At 46.3% G+C, this 19387-nt stretch overlaps 1 protein-coding gene across 8 annotated transcripts; it reads left to right on the top strand.

Annotated features, from left to right (window-relative positions):
* Positions 1-5709: 5709 nt before the first annotated feature.
* LOC123045558 (uncharacterized) lies at positions 5710-17399 on the top strand. Of its 8 annotated transcripts, XM_044468665.1 has the most exons (4): positions 5966-6101; positions 6180-6318; positions 6430-6561; positions 8176-9664. In XM_044468665.1, exons 1-4 carry the CDS (start codon positions 6009-6011, stop codon positions 8703-8705), a joined length of 894 nt encoding a protein of 297 aa, XP_044324600.1. In that variant the 5' UTR covers positions 5966-6008; the 3' UTR covers positions 8706-9664. The 8 variants fall into 8 exon arrangements, 2 of the variants coding, with proteins under 2 accessions (XP_044324600.1, XP_044324601.1); XR_006421500.1 differs by having other exon boundaries at positions 5863-6318; positions 6392-6561; positions 7820-9665; XR_006421502.1 differs by having other exon boundaries at positions 5893-6318; positions 6392-6561; positions 8176-9667.
* Positions 17400-19387: the final 1988 nt, after the last annotated feature.

Raw genomic sequence — 19387 nt, 5'->3', positions numbered from 1 at the left:
TCTTAGAAGGCAAATATAAAATATAGACATGCATATTGGTAGCTAGCGTCTGTTTTATAGTACATAGCTACTTCATGCAATAGATATAGACTTAACACTTCATATTTGATGGATACTGCGACAACATTGGACCATGTTGGCTATAATAAAAGGTCATCTAGTTCAGCTGTAAGCACAAAATAAATATAACTGAGCAAAACAAAGACCATCGAACTATTGGAAGTTTAGTCGGTTTTCTAGTGGTCTTTTTGTGGAATCGTCGTTGGCCTGAAAAAAATCAAATAAGGCGATGAAAATTAAAATTAAAACAGGGAGAAAGAACAAAAGAAATTGAGAAAACTTACAGTACATAGATCCGTTTCTTCAACGGATTCAGATGGAATTGTTATTGTCCTGAAGAAAACCAAATTAATTTAAAGAAAAAGAAAATTCAAAGGATGTACAGGAAAATTTCTTGTTTCGTACAGGATATTGAGGATTGAGTAGAGGTCAGTTACGGGTTAGCAAAAGAAGGCACAACGTCATGAAAAGCCATCAGTAGATGGTGGAGAAGTACGTGTCTTTACACACACATTGATCGGTACGTACGGACAGACAGGAACACGGAGCTAGAGCGACTCACCGGCGGCGGCCAAGTGTGTGATGATCATCATCACGTTGCAGAACTCATCTACCGACACCAGGTACCAACTCACGTCCACTTTATGTTGCTGCTACATAGGTTTGTGTACGTGCACCACGCACCAGCAGTTGGCGGCGCACTCCTCGGCGTTCCGCTGCGACGTCAAGCGGGAGCTTTTTTGGCACATTCATGCTCGGGGTCGTCAAGGAACTCTCTCTGCAGCCGCTGACACACGCCTATGCACCCATGGTTGGCTCTTCACCAGCAGTCCAGCACCCATGGCCGGCTCTCCACCCCGCTGCTCTCTGCACTCTAAGCTGTGAGTCACTTGCACTCTTGGACGGGTGCTGCCGTGATGTCGATGCGCTTCATACAATTGACGGCCATGACTACAGGGTGATCTCTCTATCGTTGTCGATGATCGTCGTCTTGATTACCGTGTCGGCGCGGCGGAGCTGATGAGCCAGAAAGCTCTTCCAAGGTACTGCACGACATTTTCGACAAAGGATGGATTTTATTAGCTCAAAATGAAGCATCAAGTGAATACAAACATAATGAGCACACCGGCCTCTGCATAGCTAAGATGCACACAGCCAATACACACTAAACACGCCGGCAAATAGCAAAATCATACAAGACCAAAGCTATGCCTTAGCATGGAAAAAGAATAAGAAAAAAGCCGAGCGATCAACATAGCGATCGACAAACTACAGTAACGACCTTATATGCACCAACATTCTCCTGACACCACAAGGACGACGAAGTTCTTCAACAGCAACGCCTTCAGGAAGGGAACAACGCTCAAACGCCGCCGTCGCCGGATCCAACCATCAAAGATTAGATTCTAGGTTTTCACCCTGAGGAACAAGTCTGAGCATATCCGAGCAATGCCTTCAACAAGGTAACTACGAAAAAATATCGCCATTGCCAGGTATAACCAACTTGGGTCAGACCTAGGATTTTCACCTCGGAGCTCGAGAACAGGTAGTCCAGAAGCACCACCGAATTGAAGTCAATCATGTGTTGTCGCCATCACTTTCCGCGATCCCAACAGCTGCATACACTGCCGCTGCACAACCTTACCCTCTGCGTTAAGTCGTCGTCCATAGATTGTGTCTCATCGCTGAAGGCAAGCTGAACAAAAGTGAGAGCTACCAAAACTCACAAAGGAGCATTTTGGCTGCATCCCGCAAGTTCGTCGATACGAGCCATTGACAATAGCCACCGAATCTGAAAAGAGAAACTCTCACAAAAGATCCTTGTGCGGCCATCGCAATCTGTAGCTCGAGAAGTCGGCCGATGCCGCCACGGTAAGGTCTGATGAATATCACTACCGGATGGCGCTGGCCAATGGAGAACGCCTCCCGCATACCGAATCCAGACGGGTCTGTGAGAGGACGAGCCCTCGCCTACTCCCCCATAAACCCGGGCAAACGTCGGGCCGGGCCGGGTTTCGGCCGGGCTTATAAAAGCCCGACCTTCATTTCCCAAGCCCGAGCCCGGCCCGAAGCCCGAAATACTCCCTGTTTTCAAGCCCGAGCCCGGCCCGAAGCCCGAAAGCCCGGCCCGAACGCTGTTCTTTAGTGTACGCACATGCAAGCCCGGCCCGAAGCCCGAAAGTCCAGCCCGAAATACATAAAAATGAAGCCCGAGCCCGGTCCAAACTATCTTCCGGGTTGCAAAACTAGGCCCGAGTTTGGCCCGAACGTCAAGCCCGGCCCGGCCCGGCCCGGCCCGGGTTTTTCGGGCCGGGCTGCCCATGCCCGGGTTTACTCCCCCATCATGAACCAATCAGATCTGATCTGTTGTGCAGGGGAAGGCATTAGGCATCGTGGGCGGCCGACGGGCTGGAGCAAGACTGCCGCAGACCTCCTGGCTAGCCCTCCACGTCCAGACCTCCATGTCCAGATCGGAGCTCCTTCAAAGCAAGACGGAGAATGTCCAGCCGGTGTTGACTCGCTTGGGGGAGAGGGTGACGACCTCAGACGTTGTAACTTCGGAGAGAGTCCCGCCGCTGCTGTACGCCGCGCGGGGCTATGTCCGCCGGCTCCGACCGATGGCGGCGAGGGGTTAGGAACGAGGCGGAGCCCTGCTGTGGCCAAGATGGATCGCCTCCCGTGTCGCCACGCGACGCGGGGGGCAAGCGATTTTCTCTACAGACTCGTAAATCTGTGCCTGAATTACTGCACGACATAGATGGCGATGTCGAGTTTGGGAAGAGAGATCGTCTATAGCTGCGCGATTGGGACGGGCGGCGGGCTCCTCGTTTTTAGGGGCGTTGGATACGTGCATCGATCTATGAGTTTGTACTGGACATGGTTTCTTATCCTAGCCAGGTTTAATTTTTGCTGGACTCTTGAATATAGGATTGGCCCATCAAACAAACAATCGGAGGACGGACGAAAGGCTTTTGACGTACGAAAGAAAAAAAATGCTTTGACAGCGTACCAACGCGGCGTTGTTTGCAGTTGCGCATCCGGACACTGTTTAGTACCATCTCGAATATGTTTTAAATTCAAACTAAAAGCGTAAAATCACGGGAAGAAATGTATTTTGACGGGGAACCCACGAAGTCAATCCGTGATTTATTATTACTAGCAAAAATGCTCATGCGTTGCAACGGGAGAAATAAATTATCATCCCTAGCGCCCCCATCCCTATTACCACTTCTTTTCGTCGTCATCATTGTCGGTAACGATGTCCACTACATAGTGAACATTCCACCTAAGCTTGGAACCAATAAAGAATTGCATCACCTGCATGGACAGAACAGCGAACTGTCGCGTTTGAGATCCCGGCCACATGACCCAGATCTGCACAATCAAATACTTATGCATTATGTTTATGTTATCTGAGATTTACATCATAATAGTTTAGTATCAATCCGTGAAGGATACAAACAAAAACTAAATTCAATTTTATTTTAAAATGGTCAACACTTTTTTGTAGGGTAACACGATCAACGCCAAAAACACTGGAGCTTGTGAGTTTGATTCCAGTAACTGTCAACTATTTTTTGCCTCATCTCCTAAAAGGGGTGGTGGGTTTGATTTGTTGGGTCAGGTCGCACGGACATGTTAGGAGGGCACCGTTTTTTTACTGGTCGAACGTTACGCGGGCAAACATGGCAGAGGCCAAGAGGCCCAAGACAGACGATTGGTAGAATAGCCTAGCTCAGTATGAGGAAACACCATGAACATACGAAATGGGAGGACCAATAATATTATACCTCCATTTATATATTAAAAATAGTATATATGCCTATGGGTTAGAACGGTAGAAACAATTGGCATAAATTTAGTGAGGATTGTATGTGTAAACATCATGTTCAATGTGCTACAAATTTGGCGCAAATTCAGTAAAGATTATAAGAGCAAGGAAAACATAATGGAAGAAAAAAATGACATGAATTTAGTGAGGATTAAAAATGCCACGTCATTTTTACTCATAAGATGGCATTTCTTCCTTCTTTATTTCTTATTCAATACATATTATGTTTCTTGCCGGTTCTACATAATTACCATCTTCCTTCTTTATTTCTCATGCAAAGAATGTCTATTTCCTTTCTTTCTTTGCTTAATTTCGAAAGCAGCTTCTTGATGCCTGACAACCTAAAAAACGTATATAAACTGGTAACAATTAATGTAAAATAGCAAGGTGGGATTATTTGATAAGTAAAAATATATGGATAACAACTTCCAGCCTGGTCCCTTGTCCATCCAGTGGGCCGTAGCACTCGCACATGCCCATCACGACCGTGCCCATTTATCTCGGCCCGAGTACGCCTGTCTCTATTCTTAAGGCTCCAGACTCCCTAATTGCAAGCTTAGGAGCCTAGCCTGAGTGGTCTGCTGCGCTGCAACCAACATGGGAGACCAGGGATCAAATCCCAGCGGCGTCACAATATTTTTCTCTAATTTCATTTAATTCAAACACACGCACATACAGCCAGATATGGAAAACGGACGCAATTGAGCATGCACGCAGGCCCAGCCGAGGCCCAGTACGGGAAAACAAAACCAGACGCAGCTAAACAGATAGAACGAAAATTTAGTACCACCTCGAATATGTTTTAAATTTAAACTGAAAGCGTAAAATTACGGGAAGAAGCGTATTGTGACGGTGAATCCGACAAAGTCAATCCGTGCTTTATTATTATTACTAGTAAATATGCCCGTGCATTGCAATGGAAGAAAACAAACTTCACATGCCCTTACCTAATGAGTATGGCTAAAGACCTCACCCTTCACGACCCACGCTGATCCACCCGACACAGATAAAAATTTGTCCTTATTCGCTCCTCGGACCAAACCCTTGCCGCTCCACTTCACTCTGTCACCCTAAACTCTCGTCCGATGATCTTTGGCCTTCTCCGGCCTGGCAGGTAGAGGACCCGAGCCCTACACTTCCAGATCCATTGATCCAAAGCTCGTCGCACACGGCCCCGAGGAGGAGATGACGTCACCGCTCCCTGAAGGAGGCCGCCGACGGTAGCGCTCAGACTCGTTTTGTCCGGATCCATTGCTTCCAACCAAATGGCGCATGGATCCGCCGCAAGGTGTGTCCCGGTGACGACGGAAGCCCTCGTGGCAGTGGATGTTCGTGAGGCGGTGTTGCATTATCTGGTCCCCCGTATGGTGAACCAGTCCGGGCGCCGCTACCGCGTCGTGGTGGACGTCGCTGGCTCCTCCCATGACGTATCCATCATAGATCTCATGTCCACTGGCATCACGAAGGTTCTGGACTCTGACGAGGAAGAGTAGGACATGAGAGACGGCGGCGCCTTGAGTCTTGCAAGCCGGTGCATGTCCTATTCTATCTCGCTGGCGACCGAAGCAACATTTTGAGGGGTGCAGTCGACCGTCGGACATGGACACGGTGGACGTGGATGGGCTCTGCTTAGATTAGGTTTTAGGTGTCATGTAATAGTATGGATTTACTAATTTCTTAATTGAATTGAGGTGTCCCATCGTGGAAGAAATTATTTGAGTCATGATAGTTCAGTGCCCACGGATGCGCCCTCGTAGGCGTTTGAGGGGTCGGATTTGCTGTATCCGGTTGAAGATGCTGTCAGTACGGGCTCTGTTTCGATTAGGTTTTACGTGTCATGTAATAGTATGCATTTGTTAGATTCCTTAATTGAATTGAGGTTATGAAAGAGATTATTTGAGGTATGATCGGTCAGTGTTCACGGACATGCTCTCGTTGTTGTTTGAGGGGTCGAATTTTCTGTATTCGGCTCAAGGTGCTCTTAGGACGTGTCCATCATGTCTCTGGCGTACCGCATGTTTGCCTCGTGTCACAAGCTCCCTTTGGTAAGTGGGCGGCCACGGGCTCCACGCAGTAGCTCTCGGTCACGTGGTTGAGGCCACACATCCTTTCCCTAATGAGAATAGAGGATTCGAGAGGAGGAGCTCAAGCCCGCCCGAGCTTCTTCTGCCGCCTCAGACACCACGCGACCCCGTTGGCCGTCTCCCAAGTCGCCTGCCGACCTCCGCCTCCTCTCCTTATTCTCCCGTCTCTCTTCTCCCGTATGTGACATTTCTCTCCCGTGCAGCTTCCACCTCCCTGCAGATCCACAATTTGTCGGCCGGAGGGAACGGGGCAGAGCCTCCAGCATCGCTGGGAGCAATGGCCGATGCCCGGCGGCACTGAGGTGGCGCATCACAGTATGAAGCACCGCTCCCGATCCGTAGGTTTGTGGGAGGCACATCCATGGTGCTTAGTGGCCCGGAGAGTGATTTTAAGTTGCCGCCTCTTTTTGTCCAGGGATTTGGGTTTGATTTCCGTCTATGGCTTCGATCCAGGGATTTGGCTTCGGTCAGGAGACTTGGGTCAAAGGCAAGCCCACCGAAGTCAGCTCCAATCCAGTCTTCTAAGAAGGGGTGTGGGAACTAGGGCTTGCTCAAGGTGCTATCATTTTTTTTGCTTTGACCATGGTGAGTTCGTGTCTTTGAATACTTTGGTTCAATTTGACAATGCATAATTCAAAAGATTGGTTGATCTGTTTTCTTTCCTTTTTTAGAGAAATTGATTGTATGAACCAGTCTCAGCGTCAAATTATATTTGTATGAACCATGCATCAATGTATTTTTAGGATCATAGCCCAAGGCACAAAAACCAGTTGCTGTAAATGGTATAAATACAGAACACTGAGGTACCTTTGGAAAGGAAATAACATGATGAGCATTGAACCTGACTGTGAGTGAATAACCACCACCACCTAACTAAAAAAAGTAATGATATTGACATCTATATTACTGAAAGTACAGTACACATAAGCTATATATACTTTCAGTTTTGCTATTGGGAAAGGCTTGTTACAGTTCAGTATGCACAATAGTACATGCTTTAACCTGTCAAATATGTATTGTCATAAACAAAGAAAAAATGTATTTGATTTGCCATGGAACTGCTTGAAATCGAAGATATGGACGATAGGGCAGCACACAAATCAAATTAGCATCACATCTTAAACTGATGTATGTTATGATCAGTCTGAAACTCGACACGATAGGCTGAATATACACAATGAAACATAGGTTTTAGTGAGATTCTCAGATTCACACAGGAAAGTTGCTTGGAACTTTAACTGGAAAAAAATCATGCTATTATTTAGACCCCTTTGTAGTGGAGCATATGTATAATGTGAGAAGTAGATATAGGATAAACATATAGCTAGGAGTATAATGATTTTGTGCACTCACCAGAGTAAATATATTTGAATAGCTCTACTTCTAACTCAGCTAACCAATCAACATCATATGTTTATTAGAACTGTCAAGAACTCTGAAGGTATATCCTGTAGTACTAAAAAGTTTTTGCCATTAGGAATTTAGTCTGCTGCTGTGAAGTTCAAAGCAATTTAGTTCATTCTCCGACTCCTGCATTCTTTTCAATTTGTTGTGCAGAAAAAGAGGATTTGAAAGTAAAACTTCCATGGCATGCAGAAACAGAGCATGTGGTTGGATCAACAATAGAACAACCTGCAATATATGCTTGATTTTGTTTGGATTCAGAAAATCTGTACGCTGTCTGTAATTCAGAAATTGATTGCTTCATTCACTCATGCGCTACTGCTATTTCATATACGGGGGATCGGGGAGGAGAGCAGCAGCCTGCTGCTGCGATTTTGTTCCTGCTGCTTCTTGGTTACTACTCCCTCTGTTGATCAGGGAGTACTACACATCTATACAGAGAACACAAAGAACAGAAGGCTGGTGCTTGCTGCTTTCAAGGGGATACATACCTGATACCTCTGTTGTGGCAGCAGCCCTCTGCTTCTGCTACCCGTTGGCGCCGCTGCCTCCCGCTTCTACCCTCTGCTGCTGCTGCTTGTCATTGCTCCTTGCCACGAGCTCAATGGCGTACATGTAGGACCTCCCCTGCCCGTGCGTCCTCTCCGACCCGTGTGCATCCTCCTCGTTCCAGCGTAGCAACAACAGCTCCTCCAGGCCACCCTGCCTCTCTTCCTTCTCCCTTTCTACTTCCTCCCCTCGTTCTTCTTCTTCTCTCTAACACACACCAATTCACTCTTTCTCTGTTACCTACAGGAGGCCGACGCCGAACTGCAAGCAGCTGCCGCCTGGAGGTTCTCTGCCACCGGAGCCCTCCTCCTCGCCCACGTCGCCTGCGTCCATCCTCGTCGGATCCGATGCTGCAGGGACTCCCTGCGCCTCCGCCGCCTCGCCAAGTCCGTCTGTTGAAGCCGCTTCTGTCCGCTGACTGCTCGATCCCCTGCCTCGACCACGTCCGTGTGCGTGCGCAAGGGATGCAAGGCCTAGCAACGCTTCTCGGCGTCCATGTGCGGTGGCAGGTAGAGGTCGGCGCCGGCGAGCAGGCAGTGGAGCGCATCGACGGAGCCATGGTGGAGGTCATGGGCGCCGAGCTGCTCCACCCACCTCGCGCCGACTCGTGGCTGCTGGCCGACGAGCACAGGGGAGCTCGGGTTCTTGGGAATGGAGACACACCTATAGGGGTCCGGCGATGCTGGAGGCGGAGGAGAGGGGCGGGCACCTTCCGCACCGACGAGCTCGTCAACGAGAGGAGCCTCCCCCTTTCCACCTTCTCTGCCGCTGGATAAGATGAACAAAGGAATGCGGGCGAAATTGTTACAAAATGCAGGGATTAATTTGCAAAAATGAATCGTTTTGCTAGATCCACTTACTTAGGGACTGCGGGTTCTATTATCTAAAACCATAGGGACTTTTTTGCAGAACTGTCGCGACGACGGACGGCAGAAACCGAATTTTCTTTATTATTAAAATTAGGTTATAGGTTATTAGGTAAAGATAAAGACTAGCAAAATAAGTTTGACTCAATACCCTGATATATGAGCGTTCTCTATTTTAACACAGTGACTTGCGATGTTGCGAACATGTTTTATAATTTGCGAACAGTTTTGTAAATTCTAATATTTATTGAAACTGCAAAAATTTTATGATTTCACACACATTTCTGAATTCACAAACATTTTATGATTTCTCAAACATGTTTTTTAAAATTTGCAATGTTTTGGAATTTGAAAATATCAAATTAATTTAAAAAAGGAGAAAACAAAAAAAGAAATGAGAAAATAAAAGAAAAATACAAAAGATGAAATGAAAAAAATAGGGGAGTCACGCCCTGCGTGCCGGCCATGAACACGCACTGGGGGAGGGGAGGTGCATCACAAAAAGAGGGGAAATATTTGCAGAACTTGAGGATAAAGAATTACACTCTAGCCAAATAAGTATGACTCAATACCCTGACACATGTGATATCCACGTGATTGCAATGTAGTTGACATAGTAAATTCCAAGGCAATGAGCTTGCCATTGCACGACACATTTTTAAACTTTTAAAACAAATCTCATCGACCACAAACTTGCAATTTTTTTGAGTTTTTCAATATTTTCTAAAATTTCGTGGACATTTTTGTCATATTCATGAATTTGTTTTGAATACATGATTATTTTTCAAAATCATGAACATAGTTTTATTTCCTGTCATTTTTTTCGAAATTTTGATTTTTTAAGAATTTGCAAACACTCTTCTAAAATCACTAATATTTTTAAAACTGCAAAATTTTTATGATGTCCCACACATTTTTGAAATCACAAATATTTTATGATTTCTCGAACATGATTTAAAAAAATTGCAATGTTTTGAAATTTGGAAATCTCAAATTAATTTAAAGAAGGAAAAACACAAAAAAAAAAGAAATGAGAAAAAATAGACAAAAGACGAAATGCAATAAAAAGAAAAAAACATAGGCGTCACGCCCTCCGGGCCGGCCCATGAACGCACACCGGGTGGGGAGGGGAGGTGCGTGACAAAAATGGTTGGGAAAATTAGTAGAACTTGGGATTCGAACCCTGGTGTCCGCGGTGGGACAGAAAGGCTTGCGCCACTGCCCCATCTCTAAGCTTCTGCTTTACGTGCAGTATTACCTTTATATAACAGCTGATAACGACGACGAATTTGGGAAAAAACAAATCATTTTTTTATTTAACTTACGGGTGGCATTGGTGGGTAATTCTTACCAACTTCGAGGGTATTTTTTATGACGTACGACAAAAACCTAATTTGCTTTATTATTATTAGGTAGAGATTATTATATACATATATAGGGGAAAGCTATTTTTCTGACTGTTAGTTAGCGCCAGGCACGTACGATTGCTTTTTTTTTCTTCGATCTTTCTTTTCTAATCGGCTCTGCTCTGTCATGTAAAAAGAGCTTCAAAAAATTAGTGTCACCGCTAGGATTCGAACACACAACCTGTTGGTCGTGGCCACGACTCATTACCAGTTGAGCTGAGTACTTGTTGTGTTTCATGTGCGGGTTAATCTGTATTTCTACCTTAGTAAATGAGAGCGAGAAAAAATGACCACAACGCCTTTGATGAGGAGACAAAACCATTTGCTCCAAGTTTTTTAAAGGGCCGGTGCAACGTGTTTTGTACTCCATTTGTCTCTTTTTTGTAGTGATGAATGTTTTCTAAAGAAATAAATGTTTCACTCCTATAGAATTCGAACAACGGTTTTCTCGTTTGTCATATCTCGGTAAATTCTTTTGTAATGAGATTGATAATTATATGTACCACAAACCTGATAGCTTATGTGCAAATATCGTTGTAGGTTTTGTTTGACAAAAAGATTCCTGCCGACTGTTTGTTAGCGATAGGCACACACGCTTCGATTGTCGTCGGATGCGCATCGAACGATCCTGTGAAAGCCTCCCGAGTGCAACAGTTTCCTTTTGTTTTCTCTGTTGCATGCACGCACGCAAAAATTGGTGTGAACAAGAGAGGATTCGATCCTTGCGCCACTAGTGAGACAACTCAACTAGCCTATCACCTGACGTACGATCCCTTTCTTGAACAAAAGAAAGTAAATGGGCTATTTAACATGTCTCCTCTACTACGTATGCATAAAAACGAGTTAATTTAGTGTTCGATTTTTTTCGCGCTTAGGTACCCCGTTCCTGCTAACTTTACCGAAGGGGGGGTGATAAAATATCCTCCGTTAACTTTCGTGTGAATAACATGGTAAGTCAAATTTCATAGACCTAATAACTTATGTACCCCGGTCCTAAAAACTTTGTCGGCGAGGGTGAGGGTGGGGGAGTTGTTGAAACATACCACGGTAACTTCTGTGCAAATAACATGATAACTCAAACATGCCGGACCTGATAACTTATGTACCCCGGTCCTGATAACTTAGTCGGCGAGGGTGGGGGTGGGAGCAAGTCGCTGAAACATGCCATGGTCATTTCTGTGCAAATAACATGATAACTCAAACATGGCGGACCTGATAACTTATGTACCCCGGTCCTGATAACTTGGTGGGCGAGGATGGGGGTGGGGCAAGTCGCTGAAACATGCCACCGTAACTTCTGTGCAAATAACATGATAACTCATACATGGTAGACCTGATAACTTTGTCGGAGGGGTCGGGGTGGGGGTGTCGTTGAAACGTACGACGGTAACTTCTATGCAAATAACATGATAACTCACACATCGTAAACATGATAAATTATGTACCAGTCCTGGAAACTTTGTCGGAGGGGCCGGAGTGGGGGAGTCGTTGAAACATACCACGATAATTTCTATGTAAATAATATGATAACTCACACATCATAGACATTAAATTATGTACCCAGTCCTGGTAACTTTGTTGGTGGGGTTGGGGTTGGGGGGGGGGGGGAGTCACTGAAACATACCACGATAACTTCTATGCAAATAACATGATAAGTCACACATCGTAGAAATGATAAATTATGTACCCAATCCTGATAACTTTATCGGCGGGGGTAGGGTGGGAGGAGTTGTTGAACCATACCACGATAACTCTTCTGCAAATAACATGATAACTCACACATCGCAGACTTGATAATTTGGCGTCTGTGACGAGGGGGGGGGGGCAACCATGGTAATTTAAATGTAAATAGCTTGTTAATAGACACATACTAAGCTGATAACTCATATACAAACACCACTATAATTTTTGACCTGAATTTTTATTGTTGAAAAATATATACCCGGTAATTTCTATGTAAAAAACATGATAATGTATACATCACAGATTTGATAACTAATATCTTACGTTTTAAACACCATGGTATCTTTCATCCAAGGGAAAAAAGTTTTTTAAACATTTTCATCGGTAATTTATGTGTTAAATTACCATACTTCCTCATGCCTTAACCTTCCCGTACTGTAGTTATCAGCCTTATCATGGTATAGTTATCATGTTGCTCATACCCTAATTATCATGCTGATCATGCCAAAGTTACCAAGCCAAACTTTATTTATTTTCTGATATGGCAGAAATAAGAAAGGTTCAAATAACATTGTTTACCTACAATAGACAACAACAAAAGGTGGCTTAGTTGGTTATTAGGCTCAATAGGTATTGCATAGACCTAGGTTCGAATCCTCTTTCAAGCACTTTTATTTTATTTTCATATTATGCGGCGAAAAACCAGAAAAAACCATTAGCGATTTATCATGGTTTTTGAGAGAAGGAAAAAAATCAGTGGAAAGCGAGCGTGGGAAGATAGCGAACTAATCGTGCGGATCTGTCGCTAACGACCAGTCAACTGGTCGTTAGCACAGTTCATATATATATATATATATAGGGAAAATCCATCCTACCATCCGGTGGTAGTTACCCCACATATCTCATATACTACCATGTGATACTATATATACTATTTTATTATTTTAAATATGTTCATATAATATATGTAAGATATTTCAAAGTAAGTTACATGAAAAAATTGCATATGAGCCCATAGTTTTTGTTATATTTGTGAAATACATACATATTTGTACGTAAAAAAGAGCATACTCAAAAAATGGTACATACTACCTAAAAATTTGTACATATACTACCTAATCATTGTTATATACTACATACTACACGTACATACTCTCGGTTTCGACAGATACTACATACAACATACAAAACGCAAGTGGTGGTAACCACCACTGCTTGTAGGAAACATTTTATTCAAATGCTCGTGCGTTGTAACAGGAAAGATAATTGACATGTTCGTCAAAATGTTCATCGTGCTGCAGGGAGGCACAAGCCCCTATGAATTAAGAACTATACTACAGATACAATGCTTTTGGTATGATTTCTGTATCATACTTCCGATAGCATAATACATGAATAAATTAAAGTGCACCATAATAATTACTTCCTCCGTTCCTAAATATTTGTCTTTTTAAAGATTTCAAATGGACTATCACATCCAAATGTATATAGACATATTTTAAAGTGTAGTTCACTCATTTTGCTTTGTATATAGTCATTTGTTGAAATCTCTAAAAATACAAATATTTAGGAACGGAGGGAATAGATTGACCATGGTACACATAAATCGTACTTCCCTGTATCTATTTTTACAGGACCTGATTTTTAGATCTCCTGACACCAACGCGGCTGTGATTTGGCCAATAAGCATGCATACTTTTTTAGTTAACTTTGTATATTAATTGCAAGTACTCGCTTAGTTTCACCGCTATTTTTTTTTGCGGGGACACCGCTATTTATTGTGTTGCCCAAATATGTTGCCCCACGTTAATATGCAAGGAAGGAAGACAATCCGAAATTGCCCAAACAAATGGTAGCCCGGATTAATTTTCATTAGCCAGCACACAAATCTACTTAGTTAGAGGCATCCAGCACATAATTTCATTTAATCAGAGTCAATTCATCGGGTAAATGGCGGCGTACATGTCCTCTTTTATGCATGTGTGGCGTACCTCTCTCTCTTCCCGCGACCAACACTTCTTCTGGTGGGCCCCACCACTGAAACAACATATTTTGTTTTTTTCTATTTCCTTTCCCTTACCTTATCTCCCCGACTCTTCTAGTGGCATCAGTTCAAGCTTCATGAGGCGTTTCCCACAAGATGAGACAGTGAGATGCAGTCCGCCACATGGGGCCATCGCCGTCGCTAGCGGCAAGTAGGGGTCCATCGCGGATAGCACGGCCCGCGTCCGGCATGTCCAAGCCCCGCCCTAAGCTATGGCAGCTGCTGCCATGCCTATCCTCCCCTCAATTCGAGCTCGGAAACGACTCACACAAGATGAGATTGCGGTGTGCCGTTCGGGGCCGTCGCCGTCGCCGGAGGCAAGGCGAGAGCTATTGAGGGTAGCACCGCTTGCGTCCGGCGCACCTGTACCTGAGCCCAGACTGTGGCAGCTGCTCCATGCCGCAGTTCCCCGCTAAACAACATCGTGTGCGGGGGCGGTCTGCTGGTACATCGAGATACAGGGGGAGCTCGTGCAGACTCACTTGAAGTTTGGAGCTCGATGCAAGCTCACAGCCAGAGGTGAGTGCTACCCCCTATGCTACTTCATTTTTTTTAGAAAAGGAGGATGACCCTCGGCCTCTGCATCTGGGCGATGCATATAGCCACTTTATTAATTATTCTCACAAGACCTTACAAAGTCATACAATTGTAAGACTAAAGCCATCGTCTAAGCAACAAACTGTCGCTACACCTATCCAATTGATGTAGGGGCGCAGATAGCCTGAGCCTAATACCAAACAGACATCGCAGCCAAGCCTAACATCTAAGACCCGACACCCCAACCTAGCCACTTGCCGGGTCTGGGGCAAACACTGGTCCGGCGTGCTCTCAGAGGCCGCCGCCGCCAACTGTCACCGCTCCATCTTCAGAACTGTACTGATGCATCAACCTTGCTCGGTCCAGCTATCGTCAACGCCATCACGACGCCCAACGGCACCTCCCGTGCAAACAGCTGAACACATCGCGATCGCCACTGATACACCTCAGCGCCATGCTGCCAAGTACCACCAGCCGACACAACTTGAAGCCCTTGGAGGATCTGTCGTGCGTAGCACCTGCCGATCAGGCATGACCAAGCGTAGCACCTGTCGATCAGGCATGACTTGACATCACCATCAAAGCTCTGTGCAAGACGAAGCCACTCCACCTCCTGCCTCTAACTTCCAGCGCTGCTCCACAAAACGATGCTCCCAAGAAAGAAACGACACCACACTGTCGCCATTGTCCGGTCTGGAACACCAGATCCTAGGGTTTCCTCCGGAGCAATACGAGTGGGTCGACGGTAGTCACATCACGATGCCTTCATCAAGGTAACGCTGTGGAACGCCGCCATCGCCCGCCGTCGCCACGGTTTTCACCGGCAAATACGTCTTCCCGACTCGCAGCTAAAGCCAGATGACAAATCCCGAGATCCGAACACCCAGCCTCAGGCCGACCACCTATGACGGAAGAGATGACCACCACGGTCGGCTGCACCGGTCAGACCAGATCTGATTGGAGGTGCCGCCGACGAAACCACCAGGCCCTCCACATCGCCGTCACCGATCTGAAGGCAGCATTCACGCCACCGGAGCCAAGCCGGCCGCCGCCGACAGCAGCTGCCTCAGGCGCCCGAAGGACATCCGCAGCGCCCGCAGTCCTGGCCTCCGCCGCGCCAAGTCGTCGCCGTCCAAGGACGGGCCGCACTCCCGCCGCCTGCATCCATCCGCCGCGCCGCAGATCCCAGATCGGTCGCGCCACCACATGCCTTGGGGTCCGCCCCATCCCGGAGACGTGCGAGAGAGGAGATCCCCCGCCACTGCCGTCGGCCCCCGGACTTAGCCCGGCGGCGGCTTCCGGCGGCGGTGGAGGGAGAGGAGGAGGGAGTTTGCGGCGGCGGCGGCTATGTTTCTGGCCGCCCGAGTCGCCCTAGGGGGAGGACGACGCGGGGGCTGGCCTCACCTCCCAGTCGTCATATGCTACTTCATCTACATGTAATTTTCCCTTTCCTATGAAGTGATGGAAACAGAGGAGGGGCAAACTCTATGCACATATGCACGTACTGTAGTTTGACGTGCAGCTTCACTTTTCCATTCTTAGTTTTCAATCACACGAGCACAAGACTACATTGAACTGGAAAACTAAATCATGGAGGAATAACCAGCAACTATTCGTATTCATATATATATATATATCATTATTTTAGCATAAATCTATCACTTAGCAGTTTGAATTCATAGAAATTATGGAAATCATGCAAAACGATACTTTGAAACTGAATACACAATTATATTTTCTACGGGCTACCATTCTAAAACCGAGACATACCTTAGAACAAATAACAATGAGTATCAAAACCAACTGTACTTTTACAAGCACTCATTTAGTAGACGACAAACATGGATGGTAATACAACTGCATTTTACACATAATACTATTATATCATTGTAATGCTTCTTATATAATACGTACAAACTGATAAAACAAATTGAAAGGCTTCCCCTCGGTGTTAGCCGTTAGTATAAGATGCCGAGATGACAAAAAAAGGTTGAGATGACAAAACAAAATATTGTAGCTTGGAATATAGATGAGAATATATAAATCCTAGATAATCAGTAAATACTATTATATCATTGTAATGCTTTTTATATAATACGTACAAACTGTTAAAACAAATTGAAAGGCTTCCCCTCGGTGTTAGCCGTTAGTATAAGATGCCGAGATGACAAAAAAAGGTTGAGATGACAAAACAAAATATTGTAGCTTGGAATATAGCTGAGAATATATAAATCTTAGATAATCAGTAAATAACAATGCAACCTTTTCTTGGAAAAATGTACCTTGTGGAAAATCATCTTAACTATAATTGATTATTGTCTCCCCTTGGAACTACTGTACAAAACCTGAAGAAATCGTATACTATAGTGAAGCACTAAACTCTTGCATATACACGAGGCATGTTCGAAACATGAGGCCGCTCCTTGCTATATGTATACGTGAGGCATGTTTGAAACTGATTCTGCTGATGCGCATGGCTGCTTGTGTGGCATGCCCGCGATCATCACTCCCATAATTATAATGTAATTCCGAAGGATTAATATGCACGCCCATGATCACTCCTCGAGCTTTTTTTGTAATTTGCATGTCATAGATTAAACACTTTGTTTGTTTTAGTCTTATCTCCTCTGTATGATAAGAGGGTCTATAATTTGTAGATTCAAGGCGCAACAACGTAGCTATGGATGATGAAGTGCCACGAGCTGCTTCCATGCTCAAGAACACAGTGGATGCATGCTGATCCACGGAGAGAGCAATTTTGTAGCAATCCTGGTCTATTGTGTGATCTAGGGGGCAACATTGACAATGTAGTAGATGGGCAGGAGAAAGGATGTAGCCCGGAAGATATTTTGGCAGTAATCTGTTGTTACACAGGAGAAAAAAAGTGTTTTGCTGATTATCTCGAATAAATTAGAGATCTACGCTGATTATGCATGCTCAAGAATCCTTTAACACGTGCATGTGGTTCCTCTTTTGATTGTGCATTCTCAGTTGCTAGATTTCAAGATTTGAACGGTGTTTGTCAAAGTTAGAATTGAACCACACGGGAATCCCTTTAATAATTTCCTTCAGTTTCATTCCCTTCCTGGTTAATTTCCTTCCTTATTTCTCTGCGAGAGACACTCAATTCCTTCCCTGCTTTGGTTAATTTCCTTCCTTATTTCTTTGCGAGAGTCAATCAATTCATTCCGTTCCTTATTCCTTGCACGCTTTAGTTCTCACACCCTTCGCTCGTTAACTCCTGAGACGGCTCGTTGATACGGAGAAAACATAAAAGTGTATTTAAATTGGGAGGATTTAATGGAAGAGAGCGAGGTGGGACAATTCTGCACAAGAGGAAGAGGGAAGATGAGATTGCGGTGTGCCATTCGGGGCCGTCGCCATCGCCGGAGGCAAGGCGAGAGCAATTGCGGGTAGCACCGCTTGCGTCCGCTGCACCTGTACCTGAGCCTAGACTGTGGCAGCTGTTCCATGCCGCAGTTCCCCGCTAAACAACATCGTGTGCGGGGGCGGTCTGCTGGTACGTCGAGATACAGGGGGAGCTCGTGCAGACTCACTTGAAGTTTGGAGCTCGATGCAAGCTCGCAGCCAGAGGTGAGTGCTACCCCCCTATGCTACTTCTTCTTTTTTTTGAAAAGGAGGATGACCCCCGGCCTCTGCATCTGGGCGATGCATATAGCCACTTTATTAATTATTCTCACAAGATTTTACAAAGTCATACAATAGTAAGACTAAAGCCACGGTCTAAGCAACAAACTGTCGCTACACCTATCCAATTGATGTAGGGGCGCAGATAGCCTGGGCCTAATACCAAACAGACATCGCAGCCAGGCCTAACATCTAAGACCTGACACCCCAACCTAGCCACTTGCCGGGTCTGGGGCACACACTGGTCCGGCGTGCTCTCAGAGGCCGCCGCCGCCAACTGTCACCGCTCCATCTTGAGAACTGTACTGATGCATCAACCTTGCTCGGTCCAGCTATCGTCAACGCCATCACGGCGCCCAACGGCACCTGCCGCGCAAACAGCTGAACACGTCGTGATCGCCACTGATACACCTCAGCGCCATGCTGCCAAGTACCACCAGCCGACACAACTTGAAGCCCTTGGAGCATCTGTCGTGTGTAGCACCTGCCGACCAGGCATGACCAGGCGTAGCACCTGTCGATCAGGCATGACTTGACATCACCATCAAAGCTCTGTGCAAGACGAAGCCACTCCACCTCCTGCCTCTGACTTCCAGCGCTGCTCCACAAAACGATGCTCCCAAGAGAGAAACGACACCGCACTACCGCCATCGTCCGGTCTGGAACACCAGATCCTAGGGTTTCCCCCGGAGCAATACGAGTGGGTCGACGGTAGTCACATGACGATGCCTTCATCAAGGTAACGCTGTGGAACGCCGCCATCGCCCGCCGTCGCCACGGTTTTCACCGGCAAATACGTCTTCCCGACTCGCAGCTAGTGCCAGATGACAAATCCCGAGATCCGAACATCCAGCCTCAAGCCGACCACCTATGACGGAAGATATGACCACCACGGTCGGCTGCACCGGTCAGAATAGATCTGATCGGAGGTGCTGCCGACGAAACCACCAGGCCCTCCACGCCACTGTCGCCGATCTGAAGGCAGCATGCACGCCACCGGAGCCAAGCCGGCCGCCGTCGACAGCAGCTGCCGCCGCCGCCCAAAGGGCCATCCGCAGCGCCCGCAATCCTGGCCTCCGCCGCGCCAAGTCTTCGCCGTCCGAGGACGGGCCGGACTCCCGCCGCCTGCAGCCATCCGCCGCGCCGCAGATCCCAGATCGGTCGCGCCACCACATGCCTCGGGGTCCGCCCCATCCCGGAGACGTGCGAGAGAGGAGATCCCCCGCCACCGCCGTCGGCCCTTGGGCTTAGCCCGGCGGTGTCTTCCGGCGGCG

Source organism: Triticum aestivum, chromosome 2B (assembly GCF_018294505.1).
Source record: "Triticum aestivum cultivar Chinese Spring chromosome 2B, IWGSC CS RefSeq v2.1, whole genome shotgun sequence".
Lineage (NCBI taxonomy): Eukaryota > Viridiplantae > Streptophyta > Magnoliopsida > Poales > Poaceae > Triticum > Triticum aestivum.
Note: the sequence above shows the minus strand (reverse complement) of the source record. Positions and strands in the feature narration are given on the sequence as shown.